The sequence below is a fragment of the Uranotaenia lowii genome, chromosome 3 (genome assembly GCF_029784155.1).
Source record: "Uranotaenia lowii strain MFRU-FL chromosome 3, ASM2978415v1, whole genome shotgun sequence".
Lineage (NCBI taxonomy): Eukaryota > Metazoa > Arthropoda > Insecta > Diptera > Culicidae > Uranotaenia > Uranotaenia lowii.
The window spans coordinates 319,385,518-319,403,130 of NC_073693.1; the positions used below are offsets into that span (position 1 = coordinate 319,385,518).

Genomic DNA, 17,613 nt, shown 5'->3' on the forward strand with positions numbered 1-17,613 from the left:
ACTTGATTTGAAAAAAAGGTGGTTCAAAGTATGCATCATAGATGGCGCACGTGTTGCCCAAAAATTAAAGGTGAAAAATTTCTTCATTGGATGCTATCTTAAAAACAACTTACTAGAATATCACAAAAGTTTGCATATGTTAACATAACATTACTAGGTATCTTCGCTGAAAAATTTCATCCATTTTCATCCTTGCATTCAAAAATTTTTCACAAAAGAATGTGTTGCATTTTTTTCGAAAACAATCCTTATGAAGCTAGTGCCATGGTTCATGGTTCATGGAAATTCTTTCAGCCACAGAACGTTCTTTACTAGATTATATTTTTTCTCAAATAATTTCAGAATAAGAAAATATCCGAAAACGACATATAAGACTGAAAGATCTTGATTTTGATCGTTCCAGGAAGTGGTAGAGCAAAATTATGAAATATATTCAAATTTTCTTTTGTGTTTTCATTAATTTAATGTGTTTTAATTAATCAATGGAAATTTAGCTATTTAGTTTTTTATTACTTTTCCTGTTATTGTTATACTGTATTTTCATGTTACTTTTTTTATATCAAATTTCTTTAAAAGTCTTAAATTTATGTTTTGAGGCCGTTGTTTTAAAATGAATATATTTAAATGTAGTTCGAAATAAATCGAATTAAACACGAAAGTAAAAATGCAGAACATCTGAAGGGTTTTTTCACAGAATGTTTATGTTACTCAGGTATCGTAATACAGACAACATTGATCACCGGGGTAGCTTTGATCAACATGAAATAATTCCCACATAATTTTGAAAATTTCAAACGTAAGTAAACAAGCTATTTCAAAATCTTGAATTATGTATTTTTTTTAAGGCTCACGAACAAACACTCATGCTGTTGAAATCAAAGAAGAGGCAGCAGGTTTATTTATGTGACAATTCAACTTTGATTTAGCAAATTTATAGACTTGGTGTAGATTTTGTTGTACTTTGAGGCCAATTTTTGATATTTTAAAAATAGGGTTGTTTTCCAAGAGTAAGCCAGTCTAGGACAAAAGGCTAGTAACCCTATCAAATGGTTAAGTGTAAAGAAAAAAGGAATAGTGCGAGGGCCTAGGAAATTGAATGAAGGCAAAATTTAATTTTTTTTTCTAGTTCATATTTTATAAGTATTGTTATTGAATTTAGCTTCTTAATTTATGCAGCAACATAGCCCATCTTTCAATTTTAATTGTTTTTCGGCCCTAACACACGAACTGCCTTAGTTTACCAAATACTAGCATTTGCATATATTATGAAGGTGTTCTGTATCCTTATGATCAAGAAAAACGTTAAAACCGGCAAAATAGAGACTAATGGATGTTACCCCAAAGCATCAAATCCTAAACAATGAGGAAATCGATTTTTAAATAAAATTTAAAGTAGTCTCATAAATTTCTGCAACCATGTTTTACGTTCATAGGAGTCTAATACTGGTTTTAAAAATATGAAACATGGCATATTTCTCTTAACAGAAGAAATTATCGAGAAATATTAAAAAAAAAGTGATCAATCTCACCCCATTTTACGGTACTAAAATTTGTGCTTATTCAAATTTTTATTGAATTTCTAATAAAAAAAACTTATAAACATTAGTTTGCGCATTGAAGAGCAGGAGTCCACGAACACGATTTGAATAAAAATGTTTTAGATAGTTTAGCATTAAATGATTGGAAAATCGCTTCATTGTGAAATTAACTTTTTTTGACTTAGCGTTAAAAAAAAGCTTATTTCACAATGACAAAACAGTGGATCGTCTTAAAGTTGATCTTCAAAATCTAAATAATTGTCTTAAAATGTTCAAGGGTGCATTGAATTTTTTTTTATCAAATCAAGCTTAAGCTTCTCAGCAAAAATTGGAAAGAATATATTGCCAGAACCACAAAATTAGTTTTGCTTAAATTGATTGACTCTGTCATATCCACCTTGAATCATTGAGCCCGAAATACTTATGACAGTTTTTTCTTTAATCTGTGAAACGTACTACAAAATCAATGAAGCTATATCACTCTTATCATATTTTCTTCGGCGTCATTTTTTTGAGCTTTTTAATTCGTTAATAATAATATAATCCCATTCCGTACAATATCGCAAGAACAACCAAACTAATGAAATCCATATGCCAGATAATTCGATCGTTTTTAACATTCTAAAATAAAAAAAAACAGCAAAAAGGTGAGACGATATACGAAAAATAACTAGATTTGAACCATTGAATTTAAGATTTAATTTATTCTACCATGAGCAAAATATGAGCAAATTATGAGAAATTACAGGGACATGAGGAATGACCGTTGCACAATAATTGGGGAATAATGTAAAAATGCGAACAAATTCAATATCTTCCCTCCTAAACGAACCAAATCTATTAAAATGTCCATTTCAGACACCGCAGAAGCTTACGAACGGAGATATAGTGCCTTTTTAACCTATTTCCTTAATTCTTCAATATTTTGCCAACAATCCAGAAATAAATCACTTAATAAGACTAAACAATTTTGAACAAAAAAATAATTTTCTTGTGTGATTCTTTCCGAGGAATGAAATGAGCAGTTTGAGATCCCTGTACGTATCGGAAATTGGAGCTATGGCCGTTCTACCCTCAATCTCCCAAAAATTTTTTTTTCAAAATTACAGAAAATGATATCCAAAATTGAAAATTTTAAACCAAATGAGACCTTTTTAATATGTGGTTAGTAAATGCTAAGCAAGAGCATTCGAATGAAGGCTATTTGAACTACCACATGCTTTGGAAAATGGAGCTATAACTACCCTATATTCCTCCAATTTTCTAGTTTATTCAGAAAAAATATAATAAGATTTGAAATGTTTTTACCAGATGAGACTTATCTTGTGTTTTTTTTTTGCGAGAAATCGAATTAAGGCTGTTTGAGCCACCCCATGCGTAGGAAACTGGAGTTATGGCTGTTTACCCTCAATTTTATAACAATTCAATTAAAAAAAAAAGCTTGTTCAGACTGAAATTTTTTGAGCCAAATGAAACCTATCTTATGTGATTTTTTTTTTCCGAAGAATTGAATGATGGCTATTTGAGTCATCGCACGCATCGGAAAATAGAGTTATAGCTTTTTTACCCTCAATTTCCAAACATTTCGAAGCATGTTCGAACTCCAAAATTAAAAACCAAATGGAATTTATCCTATGTCGTTTTTTTCTGAAGAATAGATTGAAAGCTTTGGAGCCACCACTTGCATCGGAAAATGGAATTATGGCTTAACTATTTGAGACATATAGGGGAATCGAGGGTAAAATAAACCAAAATCCAATAAATAGCCTTCATTCGATTCCTTGGGAAAAAACACACTAGATATGTCTCATTTGCTCCAAATCCTTCCAGTCTGATCAAGCTTTTTCTGAACCACCTGTATGAAAAATGTTTAGAAATAAGAAGTAAAACGGGTAGTTTCTAGTCCGTGCTGTTGCTCAAATAGCCTTCACTTGATTTCTCGGAAAAATCACACAAGAAAAGTCTCATTTGATTCATATTTTCAACATGCTTTTTCTTAACTGTATTAAAAATGTAGGAGAATTGAGGGTAAAATAGTCATAATTCCAGTTTCCGTGTGATGCCACAAACAGCTTTTATTTGATTCCTTGGAAAAAATCACACAAGATAAGTTACATTTCATTAAAAATTTTGAATTTTGTATTTTTTTTTTACTAATTTTCGAATCAACTGTCAAATAGTGTATAGAACTTGTTACAAAACACGACTTTTGCAGCACTCGTCGTCCATTGTTACTAGTCGTGTTATTGCACTAGTCGTCATTTTTTTCAACGGTAAAATTTGGATGATTGAAAGACGCACACAATTTTTGCAGCAGTTCTTAAACAGCTCAACTAAAAAATTATTTTTGCTGTTAGTTAAATAGAATAACTGAAGTTTTCTATTCATACTCACAAATTTCAGTGACCCTTTGTCCTTCTTCAAATAAGCATTTTTGATTTCTATGAATAAGCAAAAAAGCTGCCTTACAGCCGACCTAATTAATAAACTAAAAGTTAGTATGATTTTATTTTGTTTCAGGTTCTACTTTAGACACTCACGATCACGTTTTCTTTTGACAGTTTACCAATTTGGTTTTAGTTATTACTATCACTTATTTCAATTGAGAGATGGATTCTTAGAATCACTGGAATGTGGTTATCTGGGTTATCTCAATTTCGGTTTCTCCGTTCTTGAAGAATCTAAGTGTTAGAAACAAATTATTATTCCTAAAACATCTTTTGATTCACATTCCTTGATGAAAGAAACAGTTTTGTCTAATAGATATGGAGCTGGCTTATGTAAAGGGTGTTACGGTCAAAATTTGGTCAATATCAACGTGACGTATTTCTTTCAATTTTGCATTTAAAAAACCTGAACACACCTCATTTTGAAAATGTGTGTGTGTGTGTGTGTAGAATGTTGCTCCTATTTTGATATTGGAATTAACTCTTCAGTTGTCAAAATGCCGTCCAAGGAAGAAGAGCAGCGTATCAAAATTTTTCTCGCGCATCGCGAAAATCCGAGCTACTCGCACGCAAAGCTGGCAAAATCGCTAAAAGTTGCCAAATCAACCGTTACAAATGTAATTAAAGTGTTTGGGGAACATTTGTCGACTGCCAGGAAGTCTGGATCGGGGGAAATCAAAAACCGGAAGCCGCTGAGACGACGAAGAGAGTTTCCGGTAGTTTCAAGCGAAACCCTAACCTCTCTCTCTGAGATGCCGCAAATAAGCTGGGTGTATCGTCTACAACCGTGCATCGAGCCAAAAAACGAGCCAAACTATCGACTTACAAGAAGGTAGTGACTCCATGACTCGATGATAAACAAAATACGACGGCCAAATCGCGATAACTGAGGCTGTACACGACGATGCTGACGAAGTTTGACTGCGTGGTAATGGACGACGAAACCTACGTCAAAGCCGACTACAAGCAGCTTCCTGGACAAGAGTTTTATACGGCAGAAGGAAGGGGAAAGGTAGCAGATATTTTCAAACACATGAAACTGTCAAAGTTCGCGGAGAAATATCTAGTTTGGCAAGCCATCTGTACCTGTAGCTTGAAAAGCAGCATTTTCATAGCTTCCGGGACTGTCAACCAAGAAATTTAGGTGAAACAGTGTTTGAATAAACGTCTGCTGCCTTTCCTGAAGAAACACGGTTGTTCCGTACTGTATTGGACGGATTTGGCATCTTGCCATTACGGTAAAAAGGCAATGGAACGGTACGCCGCCAACAACGTGTAGGTGGTTCCCAAGGACAAGAACCCTCCCAACACGCCAGAGCTCCGCACAATTGAGAAATACTGGGATATTGTCAAGCGGAACCTAAAGAAGACCAAAAAACTGCTAAGGACGAGCAGCAGTTCAAGGCAAACTGGCTTTCTGCGGCGAAGAAGGTGGACAAGGTGGCTGTATAAAATCTGACGGCAGGGATTAAGCGTAAGGCTCGGCAATTCGAATTTGGAAAAGCGGAAGCCTTACTGAATATTTTTCCTGAATTTTATACTAATTAAACTTGAAAAAGAAATTAAATTTGATTTTTTTAATAAACGATTTAAGCGATTTACACGCGTTGTCCCTTGACCAAATTTTGACCGTATCTCCCTTTAGGTTGCCAAATGAATTACTTAACCTCACAGTACCTGTAAATAGCAGAAAACAAGAATTGAGCTTATAATTGGTCGATTATCGTATTTTTCTAACTAACCTTCAGTCGAGCTTCTCAGGGCACTCTCTTTTCACAGGTTTCAATGTTATACAATCGTTTTTTTTAAACTTGAATTTGAGAATTTCGCCATATGTGACCTTCTTCAAACCTTGCTTTTAGTTTAAAAGTTTTTTCCTTTTTCTAATTTAAATCTTTGTTTTGCCAATGGCCAGCGATGTCATATTTTTTTTTGTATTATCAGTTAATCACTTTCTGTTTCATTGGGAATCTTACTGCCGAGATTAGGACACACTTATGATACAAAGTTTTTCTAGTATCGCTGATCTTTTCTCTCCTAAGCCACACGGTAAATTTAGATTATTCAGAGACTGATTAATTTCGGTTCAGCGGTCGCACCATGTATGAAGATGAAAACAACTGAGTTGAAATCCATCAAAATTCTGAGTTGTTTTCATCTGTTGACTTTCAAAGCCTGGAACTTAGCGAAGACGCATACGTTTTCGAACAAAATAGATGAAAACAACTCAGAGAGATCCAAAAACAATTGTTGATTGTTTGGATGCGATGGTCGGAAACAGTTGACGAAATAATCAAGGTGAGTTTTAATTACATTTTCTATTAGAAATTAAGTGGTTTCGAAAGGAAATAAAAAATTGAACAATTTTATCTTTTCTTCCAGCAATCTCTATACGGAAGCCATCATTCACAACTGTAAGTATAATTTTCTTATAATTTTGAAGTGTAAATCATTTTCACCTATGGTGTTTTTTTTCTTGTCTTTTCAGATCAGCTCAAATTAGACAGAGGGTGCTGGTGGGTGAGCGTGCCAAGTGGGACAGCACGAAGCTCAACCGGCTGGATGCGGTCAAATGAATCGGTGGCACTAACTTGTGGTAAAAATTAAACCAACCGTATAAAAATGCACGCATCCATCTTCTAAATACACCGTACAATCGTCTTTTTCTTTTTGCAATCAGAAATTCCATTCAAAACCGCTTTGAAATTTAATAAATTTTTGATTTTTTTCCATTCAGTCGATCCATGAACAAGCCTAAACCACCCTGAACAAAAACAACTCAGAATTCGCGAAAACCCCTACAATTCATTTCTGAGCAAGGACTATAAAAATCGCTCACTCCTCGAAACGCACACGAAAATGCTTCGCCGCCGGCTCGCTATTCGTTTGTGTTCAATACAATCACGAACAGCAACAAAAACGATTCTACGACGACGGTTTCTATGCTGCTCGTATCAAAAAACATTCATGAGCGAGTCTGAGAAACGGGATCACGATAGGCTCGAATTTGGTTCATGAGAATTTTGATACCGAGCTTGCTGTCTGTTTAGGGAAAGAATTACGCCAGCTCAGAAGAAAAAAGTAGGAAGAATTAAAAGAAAAAAAAATCTTTCGGCTCGTCCTTCTCAGATACAAACCGTCCGTACCGTCCGGGCACCGGTCGTTTAAAGATTGGCTTGACCTACACAAGTGCACACTGTGGCTGTTGATGTTTTTGATGTTCCTTCAAGCTCGTAGCTTCAAAAATTGACGCAAATTCTTTCGTAGAAAGCAATAATAACAGCACTAGCAAGAAGCAAACAATTCTTTTGGCTCTGCATATTTGCCTGAAAAAAATAATATCATCACCAAAATGGATTGGATGTGCCGGCCGTATGCACACTGTTCTTCTTATTTTCGATTCCTTTTTCGCCAACACGGCTTGGCGTCATCTTTGTTGCTGTTAGTGTTTGTTCAAGCTCAAGCTTTGCAAAGGGACGAACATTTTTCCACGGGAAAGAATAATACCATTACTAACACGACTCATGAGCGGGTTGGTAAAAAGTTTCATGAATCGGCTCGCTGCTACGCAATCATCGGGTTGATGCTAGATTTTGTGTGCGGAGAAGGAAGCATGGCAAAAAGGAATCAGGAGCCTTTGTCGTGTTTTCGTTTTGGTCGGGCTTGATTCGTGAGAACAGGAGATTCTCGCTCACACCTCATTCGCGTTCCAGGGCATTTTTATGAGCAAAAATCGGAGCGATGCGGGCTCCGTCGCTCGTTTGAATGAGTTTTTCAATCCTTGTTTCTGAGTTTTACCGCTCTAATCAAAATTTGAGTTTCCCCAGTTTTGGCGCATTTTGAATTATTTTCCTTCAAATCTGAGTCAAGGAGAATTAGAGTGCAGAAGCCTGTCATTTGCTTTCATTCTGTTATTCTGACGTTCGGCGACTGTGGGCCGTGTCAACACAAGCCGAGTTCGATAATTGAATTTTAACAAAAAAAACCGCGTATGGAAGACCGTGAATGCTTATTTCAGATCAAGTAGGTTGTAGACTGTATTTTTGTAAGTAAAAAAACAGTGTCGAAAAGAAACACTTCTCGTTACTATATTCAGTAATGAAAAGTTGACTTTTTAGCACTTTATCGCGCAGGTTTTTAATATAAAAACCTTTGAAGTTAATTTTCTTTGCATTTCACCTCTCGACCATTCGAAAGTTGTAGTAAAAATCCATTTTAAATGTTATTTCAATCAAGTTTTTTTTTTGCAAACTGGGCTTAATCTATAATTTGTTTTTAACATATTAGAAAAGTTTATTTTTTTGTACATTATTTTGTGTTATTTTCATCTGGATCTCTTAGCATTGCGTCTTTCTCGAAGAGTTTTGAGCTTGTTGAAAAATTATGAAATAGATCTTCAAAAATTTAGATAAGAGCCTGGGAAAGAATCAAACCATTGAACAGCAGAAGCAATAACAAAGCTTCACGAATGCATTCGCTAAGCCATCTTATCTTAACGGCTGCAGCCAAGAGAATTGCGGAAATACTTCTAATGGTTTGTTGTTTTCGAGCATTAGGAAAACCCTTCTCACAGCCCCAGTTCCTTCCACGTTTTCCGAGGCAAGTGGCAGATGGTTTGAATTTAATTTTCTCTCAAGGGATTCAAGTAAGCAAGTCAGCGGTGTTGTCATGTCTGGGAACGGGCTCTGATGGCGAAGCCTATTCGCATCTTGCATCCAATAACGGGAATCCGGATCCCCCCGGTCCGCCATTTTCATTTAGAAGCGGAAGTAAGCCAGCGCTTCAGCATTAGGTAGGAGGGTAGGTATAGTTAGTGATTTTGTAGTGTCTTGCCACTACACAGGAACGACACGGAAATTATGAGCACGATGATGATGATGACTGGGATTGTACCAGTACCACCGGTTGGTTCTGATCCGGTGAACATCAAGTTTCCCGGATCCCACCGGATTGTCCCGTCCCTCAACTCGTTGCCCACTTACCCGGAACCGGAAATGAAACACAATTGGATCTTGGCTCTCGCCTGGCCGCTTACCTCTCGCGTAATTTTGCTCCCGACGGCGATGAAAAACAGCACGAAGAACAAATAGTACATGTACCAGATGAAGTTGAGGACGCCCATGTAGAAGAGCTCGTTCCGGTAGATGAAGGCCCGAAACAGACCGAAGGAGCAGACGACGCCGATGACGAAGCAGAGACCCACGCAGAAGGTTATCTGTAATTGGGAAGCAAACATCAGTTGACTTGGTTCTGGTGCTGTTATTGGGATAGGATATATTTGGAACCCGGAAAGGGGTCTCTAAAAGATTTGCGACAGGAAGATATTCTCCATCGACCGGCTTGCGGATGAAAATATTAGTCTTATGCATTCTTAGTGTCATGTGATATGCTGCATTCCCCGATTGTCTTTGCTGATTATATCCGGTGGAGGCAAGATACAGCTAATAATGTTTGTGAGATGCTATGTTAGCAGTACATTTAACCACTATCTAATAAGTAAGTTCAATAGCCTCCAATACCGTAGTTGAAAAATAATAATATTCTGATGCTGGTATTAAGAAATTTTCTAGTACCGTAAAACGGGGTAACATTGATCATCAGGGTAGCTTTGATCAACATGAATTTTTTCCACATAATCTTCAATAACTAAGTCCAAAGTTAAAATATCTTTAAACTTTTTTGTACTTTTAAAAACCTACATTTTGAGTTTCAAATTGGGAACAACTTGGTTTGTTTTTGAAAATTTCAATAAAAAATAGCCCCTTAATTTATACAACACCGTGGTCCATCTTCCGATTTCAATTGCTTTTGGGCCTTAACACACGAACTGCCTTAGTTCATCAATTAATAGCATTTGTTAATATTATGAAGGTGTTTTGGAACCTTTGTGATTAAGAAAACTGAAATTTTTGCCATTTTTATGTTTCAAGTTGACAAGAGAATTTTGGGAAACTATTATTGAACCTTAACCCAAGGTTGCCGAAATCACAGAAAAATCGGTAATTTCACAGAATTTTTAACGAATTTTCATCACAGAATCTGTGTCCCAGAACACAGAATATTGAAATTTTCACAGATTTCACAGAATTTTCAAATTTTGAAAGAATTTCCGAAATTAAATTTTTTTTTGACAGAATCGAAATTTAGATTTCTTACTTTGAATTAGAAAAGTATGATAAGATTAGCAATGGTAATTGATTTTGCCCAACTAAAATGTGAAAAAGACCTTTTTTAACATGATTTTATTATGAATTTCAAAGAAATAGCATCACAGAAATCCATCACAGAATTTTTGGGTAAAATCAAAGAAAGTCAGAATTATTTTTCTCAAAAACACAGAACTTTTTCGGCAACCTTGCCTTAATCCCGCGTTAAGTTTTAACTATGAATGTTTTCGACGCATAGTTATTGATTTGAATTACATTGATAAGGATAATGTTGCCAGAATTTTTTCAGCACGTATCCGGGCCAGACAAACCGGGAAATTTTCTCTAAAAATCTGGCAAAATCCGGGCATTTCATTTCTAAAATGACATCCATGAATTTGGGCAATATCCGGGCAAATTTTGACAAAACCCAGAAATTACTCACCAAAAATTAAAATTAAAAAATTAAAAAAAAAATTTTTTTTCATCAAAATTCATGAACAAATTTTAAATCATTTGGGCTTAGAAAAAAACTTCCATGACCCCCTCCTCTCATGAAGGTCATAATAAAATTATTATAATAGAGTAAAGTTATTGAAGAGTAACAATCTTGACTAAAAACTAATGCTCAAACCTCAAAAATCAATCCTAAGTTAAAAATTCTGCAACAGTTTTCCAAAGTTTTCTTACTTGTTCACAGAAATTCAGGTATGATTATCACATTTTATTTGAAACTGAACCCAGGTTCTGGATTCATATAAACATAACCGGAGTTGTATTTTTATTTTCGTATTTCCAATTCTGTATCCAGTTGAGGATTCTTGATTTTCAGTTCGAATATTCATAGGAAACTAGAAATGAAAAGCTGATTAGAAACCCTGGTTTAAATTTGGTTTTGCATTTCATATAAAAGTTGAATCATGTTTTTCAAAAGTCATATGCATTTTCTAAATTTAAATTTTTTCCGAATATGAAAAAAAGAAAAATTTAGTTTTATATTCGGATTCGAAGTTCATGAACTAAAATTTTTACAAAAAAAAATCAAACATTAAAAACTTCTAACAGGCGATCCGAAATTTGAAATTCAGATTCAGATTCATCATTTGAAATTCATATTTAAATTCAGATTCACAAAACAGATAAACAATAAATCATTTAAATTATGAATTAAGATTAAACCAGAACTAAATACAGAATTGAAATAATAGATTCATTAATGCGGGCTCTTAAACTTGACTCATAAAATTCTAATCTGGCATTGAGATTCGGTAGTCGAATTTCGTGTACATTTCAGAAATCGTCTAGAAATTCGGAAACAGATTCACAGTTCAATTTTTAATTTCAGGTTCAGAATGCAGATTCAATATTCAGAAAAAGATTTACCTTGGAAATTAGTTTTACAATCAACATGAAATTGTTGAGGAATTCGAGAACATGAACCTTTAAATTTGTTCGTCAATTAAATTTGCAAATGTAGAATTTTCAATTTACAATAGTTTGAACACAAAATTCAGCTGAAATCCCAAATATAAAGTAGAATTAGGTTGGATTTTCTAAGTTGTGTTTAATGAAAAAAAACTCCAAATGATTCTTTTTTAATCCTCTAGAGGATTTTCATCATGGGAATGATTCTTTATGGAAAGTAAATGCTATTAAAAACATTTACCTGATCTTCAAATAAAAAATTTGCACTAAATTCTATATTTTATTGGTGTATCGTTCAACAATTTCAATATTGCGGTTTTTTAAGCGAAACTACGATCATGAATTAGGTTCAAGTTTACATCAAACAGATTTGATACGAAATTTTTTTGATTTTTTTTTCTAATTTTTATATTTAATTTTTTTAATTTGATTGAAATCTTTGAATTCGCAAAAGAGATTGGAAGATTTTGCTTGTTTAATTTGAGTACAGAATATAAGTTTTTTTAGAATTATTTCAAATCAAATATGTTTGATCTACCAGACTCATAAACAAACTCAAAGATTTCAATAGTCGATGAAAGTGATTTCCATATTTTGTTACTTAAGGTTATTTTAAAAAATTAGCTCACTTTTAGAACCAATTTTCTAAAGTTACGATTTAAAACGAAAACTTTTAATTTTAAAGTAATTGAAAATTTATAAGGGGTGTATTCGAAATAAAATTAAACACTTTGTTTTGTAAATAACTTTCGAATGCATGCGTGGAAATTGATGAAATTTTTTGTAGTAATGTAATAGGTATGTGTACTAAATTTGGTGACAATCTGTCAAGTGGTTTTTGAAATAGCGCCCCATACTTAAGTTCAATGACAAATTTTTTTGGGCAGGATCAAAAAAAAATACAGACAAGTTCCATTGGGAGATCTATTCGACCAAAGTTTGCATGGCCACTTTTTTAAGAAGTCCTAGACCAGTGGTTTTCAAACTTTTTCCACTCACAGTTCCCTTTTTTTAAACTTTTGAGCACATGGGACGTGAAATTTTCAAAAAATCTTTAAAAAATATATAAACTGAATCGTTGAAAAACCATAGCTTGATGTTGTTGTTTAACCAAACTCTAAATTCAATTAAATTTATTTGAGGCCCTCAGCGGTGGGAGAATTATAAGTGAAAAAATGTTCAAATTTGATTTAAAGCCAAACGATTCTTTAAACTACAATCTACATTTCGTGAACTTTAAGATTTTTGTTTACATAATATTTTGTTCGAAAGAAAATGCAAATTTTCGAAAAATATATGGGAAATGACCAAAACATAACAACTGAAAGCCGTGTTTTCTCGAAATTAGCTTTTATGTTTTACATCTTTTTGGCTCCAAAAGCCTCACGATGCTTCAAACCTCCAGTAAACACTCTATATAAAGTTTCCTGAACAATTACTTGAACGGATTGATAAGTTTATTTTCATAGTTTGCTTTCTTAAATTTTGGTTGACAAAATTGTATATTCAACATGAATTTGCATTCTTGAATAGAAACTAATTTCTATCAAGCCGGTGAAATAACTTAAAAAATATTATTATTTCTTGATATCTGAATTTGAGCCTTGTTCAAAGTTAAGTAGCATTCACGGGTCTTAAAGTTTAAATTAGATTCTAATGACTGAATTTCGCCAAAGTTAGTGATAATCGAATTGATTATGGCAAATGGCACAATTGATTTTTTGAATCGACTGAAATAAATATGAACAAATAAAATAAGAACTGGAAATCAAAATTCTATTATCTACGTAAAAAAATATTTCACTTTTTCCCAAAAAAAATTATCACTGAATCACGAAGACGTCTGTTTCACAGCTTTTTTTCGAAGGTTTGTTTAGCAGATTTTTTTGAGACAACACATTTTAAAGATTATCAAGCATTGCCAACTAAAAATTATCTTTTTAAGTAAAACCAAAACTAATCTTACAAAACAAGATCTACATTTAGAGCCTATACAAAGTCTGTAACAACTAAAAATGAACTTTTAGATACATTTTTAGAAAAAAAATATCGAGATACTGCAAAAAAAATTTACGTGTAGCTCTGAGAAATTTTAGATATTTCTATCTTGAACATGATGTACTGCAACGTAATTTCATTGTATTGCACCGAACTTATTCGTTGATATTTAAAATCTACGATGATTCGTGATTTGTGAATTACGACCTCACAGCCCCCTGAGCCCTTCCAACGGCCACCAAATTTCAGAATTTAGCTCATCGCCCCCCTGGAAGCCCTCAACGCACCCAAGGGTTTGGTAGGGACCACTTTGAAAACCACTACCCTAGACGATCCAATAGTTGGCTAAAGTTTGAATTAAAGTGAAGATGATTGATTCCATGAACACATTTATGAAAAATTTTAAGAAAAATTTACTTTTTTCATAAAAACTCCTAGCGCACGCTGGAAACTTACTCAAATGAGCAAAAATTTGGCTAGAACCTACTTGAAAATGAATACGAATCAAACCGTGAAAGAGGCATTGCGATCAGCGTAAAAAGTCGAAAAGTAGGGGAGTTGCGAACTATATGCGCCTACTAAGCAGAATACTGATTTAATCAAATATTTCATCGAATATCTGTACAAAAACTATATATACATGAGCAGACATCTGTTTTGGAGTAATTTTTATGTTGAAATATCCTTCAGTTTTTGAGAAATCGGTTTTATTATACGTTTTATTATTACGTCGGTTCAGCTGTTTGGAAACGAATACAATGTTTTTCGTCGTGATCGAGATCCTTCCAGCACTGGTCTGAGCAGAGGTGGTGGTGTGCTTATTGCTGTTTCAAACCGTTTGACGTCCTCCCCTCTTACTGATCTAATTGGAATCGATCAGAACATCGAACATCTATGGGTGACTGTTGAGACGGGAATGCAGAAAATCTACATAGGCGTAGTTTATCTAAGCCCAGACGAGGCAAGCGATCCTTTAATTGTCGATGCTCACCTCAAATCAGCGGCCACTGTAGCGGATTCTTTACGTTCCAACGATCGGCACATCCTGTTGGGCGACTATAATCAGCCCCTTCTGAATTGGATAAAGCATTCTGCAAATTTCGCGTACCCAGACCCGGCGACTTCGTCATTCTCCATTATCTCCTCCGCTCTCTTAGATGCGATGGATTTTTGGGTAACCGACAGATGAACCTGGTCACAAACTCTCGTGGTCGCATCCTTGATTTGGTCTTTTTGAACGAGTTTGCTGTAGATAGCTGTACCGTCACGACTGCGATGGAGCCACTGATCGAGATGGATCTTCATCACCCACCATTACTTGTTGCTCTAGCCTGCCCTCGTTTTACTCCGTTCCAAAGCACAACTGACACATGCTCATTGAACTTCCGCAGAGCGAACTTCGCACAAATATCCGAAATACTATTTCAGAAAAACTGGTCGTTTATCGAAAGCGTTACTGACATTGATGAGGCTGTACATTTCTTTACTTCTGCATTGCACGAATCATTTCGTGAGCACGTTCCGCTGAAGCGACCTATTCGTAAACCTCCTTGGTCCGATGCACATTTGCGTTTGCTGAAACGGAAAAGAGCTACCGCAATTAAACGTTTTTCCCGTGCAAAAAATGCAATCAATAAACGAGAATTCAACATTGCAAGCAGTAATTATAAGCGCTACAATCGAATAAGATATTCATAACACATTGAGCGCATGCAGCGGATGCTAAAGCATAACCCAAAACGTTTTTGGTCGTTTGTCAACGAAAAGCGAAAGGAAACAGGATTACCTACGGAGATGCTTCTAGGCGAGCGTAAATCGACGAATTTGGGACAAACATTTGCCGAACACTTTGCTAGCGTATTCACTTCATCGCAAGCCACATCTTCTAAAATTGAAAGAGCCTTACGTAACGTTCCCAGCAATATGCTTAATCTAGTATCAATCCATTTCTCGGAGGAAGAAGTTAAAGCGGCTATAGCAAAGCTTAAATTGTCGTCTACTGTAGGGCCCGATGGAATTCCGGCCAACATCTTGAAAAATTGTATCGATGCCCTATGGATGCCACTGTTAGTGATCTTCAATTCGAACTGGAAAATTTCCAAGTGCTTGGAAAAAGTCATGGATGTTCCCTGTTCACAAGAAAGGCAACAAGAACAACGTATTGAACTATAGAGGAATCACATCCCTGTGTGCCTGTTCGAAAGTGCTAGAAATTTTGGTGTCACAAAGACTTTTCACCGCTGCAAAGTCTTACATTTCGGTCGATCAACACGGATTTTTTCCTGGGCGTTCGATAAACACGAACCTATTGGAGTTTACTTCATTATGCATCCGCACTATGGAAAAAGGGGGTCAAGTTGATACAGTGTACACTGATCTCAAAGCCGCATTCGATCGAATTGACCACCGTTTGCTCCTAGCGAAACTTCAATATCTTGGGCTTGGTGAAGGCCTTGGTCGTTGGTTCGAATCATTCCTGATTAATCGTTCTCTCACTGTTCGGCTGGGCAATGAAGAGTCTTTCGTGTTCCAGAATAACTCCGGAGTGCCCCAAGGAAGCAATATCGGACCGCTCCTGTTCTGCATTTATTTCAACGACGTCACATATTATCTTCCATCGGGCTGCAGAATGCTTTACGCTGATGACCTGAAAATTTATCGAAAGATTGAAAGCTTTAGCGATTGCTTGGAGTTGCAGCACTTGTTGAGCAAATTCATGGTGTGGTGCGATCTGAATTGCTTAACAGTCAGTGTGGAGAAATGTAACGTCATCAGCTTTACACGGAAGAAGAATCCGGAGATTTGGAATTACACACTCCAAGGTTCCCCACTTGAACGAGTTCCTGTAATAAAGGATCTAGGTGTAATACTGGACTCCAAAATGACATTTGAACATCACTTGAGCCATGTAGTGGCTAAGGCGAACCGGAATTTGGGTTTTATTTTGCGAACTACCAGAGAATTTACCAAATTACGCTGCCTACGGACTTTGTATTGTGCCTTGGTTCGCCCGCATCTTGAGTCAGCGGCAGTCATCTGGAGCCCTAGTCACGCCAACTGGATTCACAGAATCGAATCCGTTCAATCTAAGTTTACCCGCTCAGTACTACGGCTTCGCCCGTGGCCGATTCCGGAACAATCTCCCTCATATACGCAACGATGCTCTTGGTTGGAACTGGATACCCTTGCTGATCGACGAGAATACATGAAAGCGGCCTTCGTTGGAAAATTGCTGCTCGGAAGCATTGATGCACCAAACATTCTTGAGAGGATTGACTTCAACGTGATGCCTAGACAACTAAGAAGTCGCGAATTCCTTCGGCTTGGTTTTCATCGTACACTTTACGGCCAGAACGAGCCCATCCGTGCAATGTGTGTAGTGTTTAATGATAAATTTAGCGAATTTGATTTTAATATGACCCCGGATATGTTTGTGAACCGCTTACGGGCTTCAATGTTAAGATGATATCGTTTTATTGTAGTACTTGATGTTAGAACTTATCGTTACTTTTATTTTCTGATCCACTATATTTAATGTGTTATGTAAAATCCCTAAAACTAGTTTTAAATATCCTGACAAACTATTGTATCGTTCATGTATTTTATTTGCTACATTCATCGATGGGTTTTTATGCCTTGTGCTTTTCCCATCCCATCCATTTAGACTAGTCGTTCGATGAATTAAAAATAAATAAACAAATAAACAAATAACTGTTGTATAAAATACCAAACCTCAAACCGAGCGGGCTAAATGCGCCTATTTATGTTTATGGCAAATTTCCTGTTTTTTGGGCAATATTTCCGTATAATTTCATTGAAACTGCTAGAAAATGATAACTTCCGTACGACAAAGCTGAACTTATACAAAAATCTATGTCTATTATAGTTTAATGGAATAAAACAAAAGTTGGGGTTGCCATACTATGGAGGCAGTTCATTCATAAAAAAAACCTTATCAAATCTTTTTTGAGATCTTCAATTTTCTCTTACTATGTTAATCAGAGCTCATATTTGAAGATCCAATGATAAAAATCATTAATTTATCATATTTAACCTGTT

General features: G+C 35.4%; 1 protein-coding gene across 3 annotated transcripts in view; it reads right to left on the minus strand.

The window, feature by feature from the left end:
• The window catches only part of LOC129757124 (gustatory and pheromone receptor 33a-like), a 242,248-nt gene that overhangs the window by 12,931 nt on the left and 211,704 nt on the right, over positions 1-17,613 (minus strand). For all 3 annotated transcript variants that reach the window (XM_055754248.1, XM_055754250.1, XM_055754249.1), the window contains one exon: positions 9,021-9,200. In XM_055754248.1, coding sequence (XP_055610223.1) covers positions 9,021-9,200 — 180 coding nt within the window. The remainder of the gene's footprint in view (positions 1-9,020; positions 9,201-17,613) is intronic.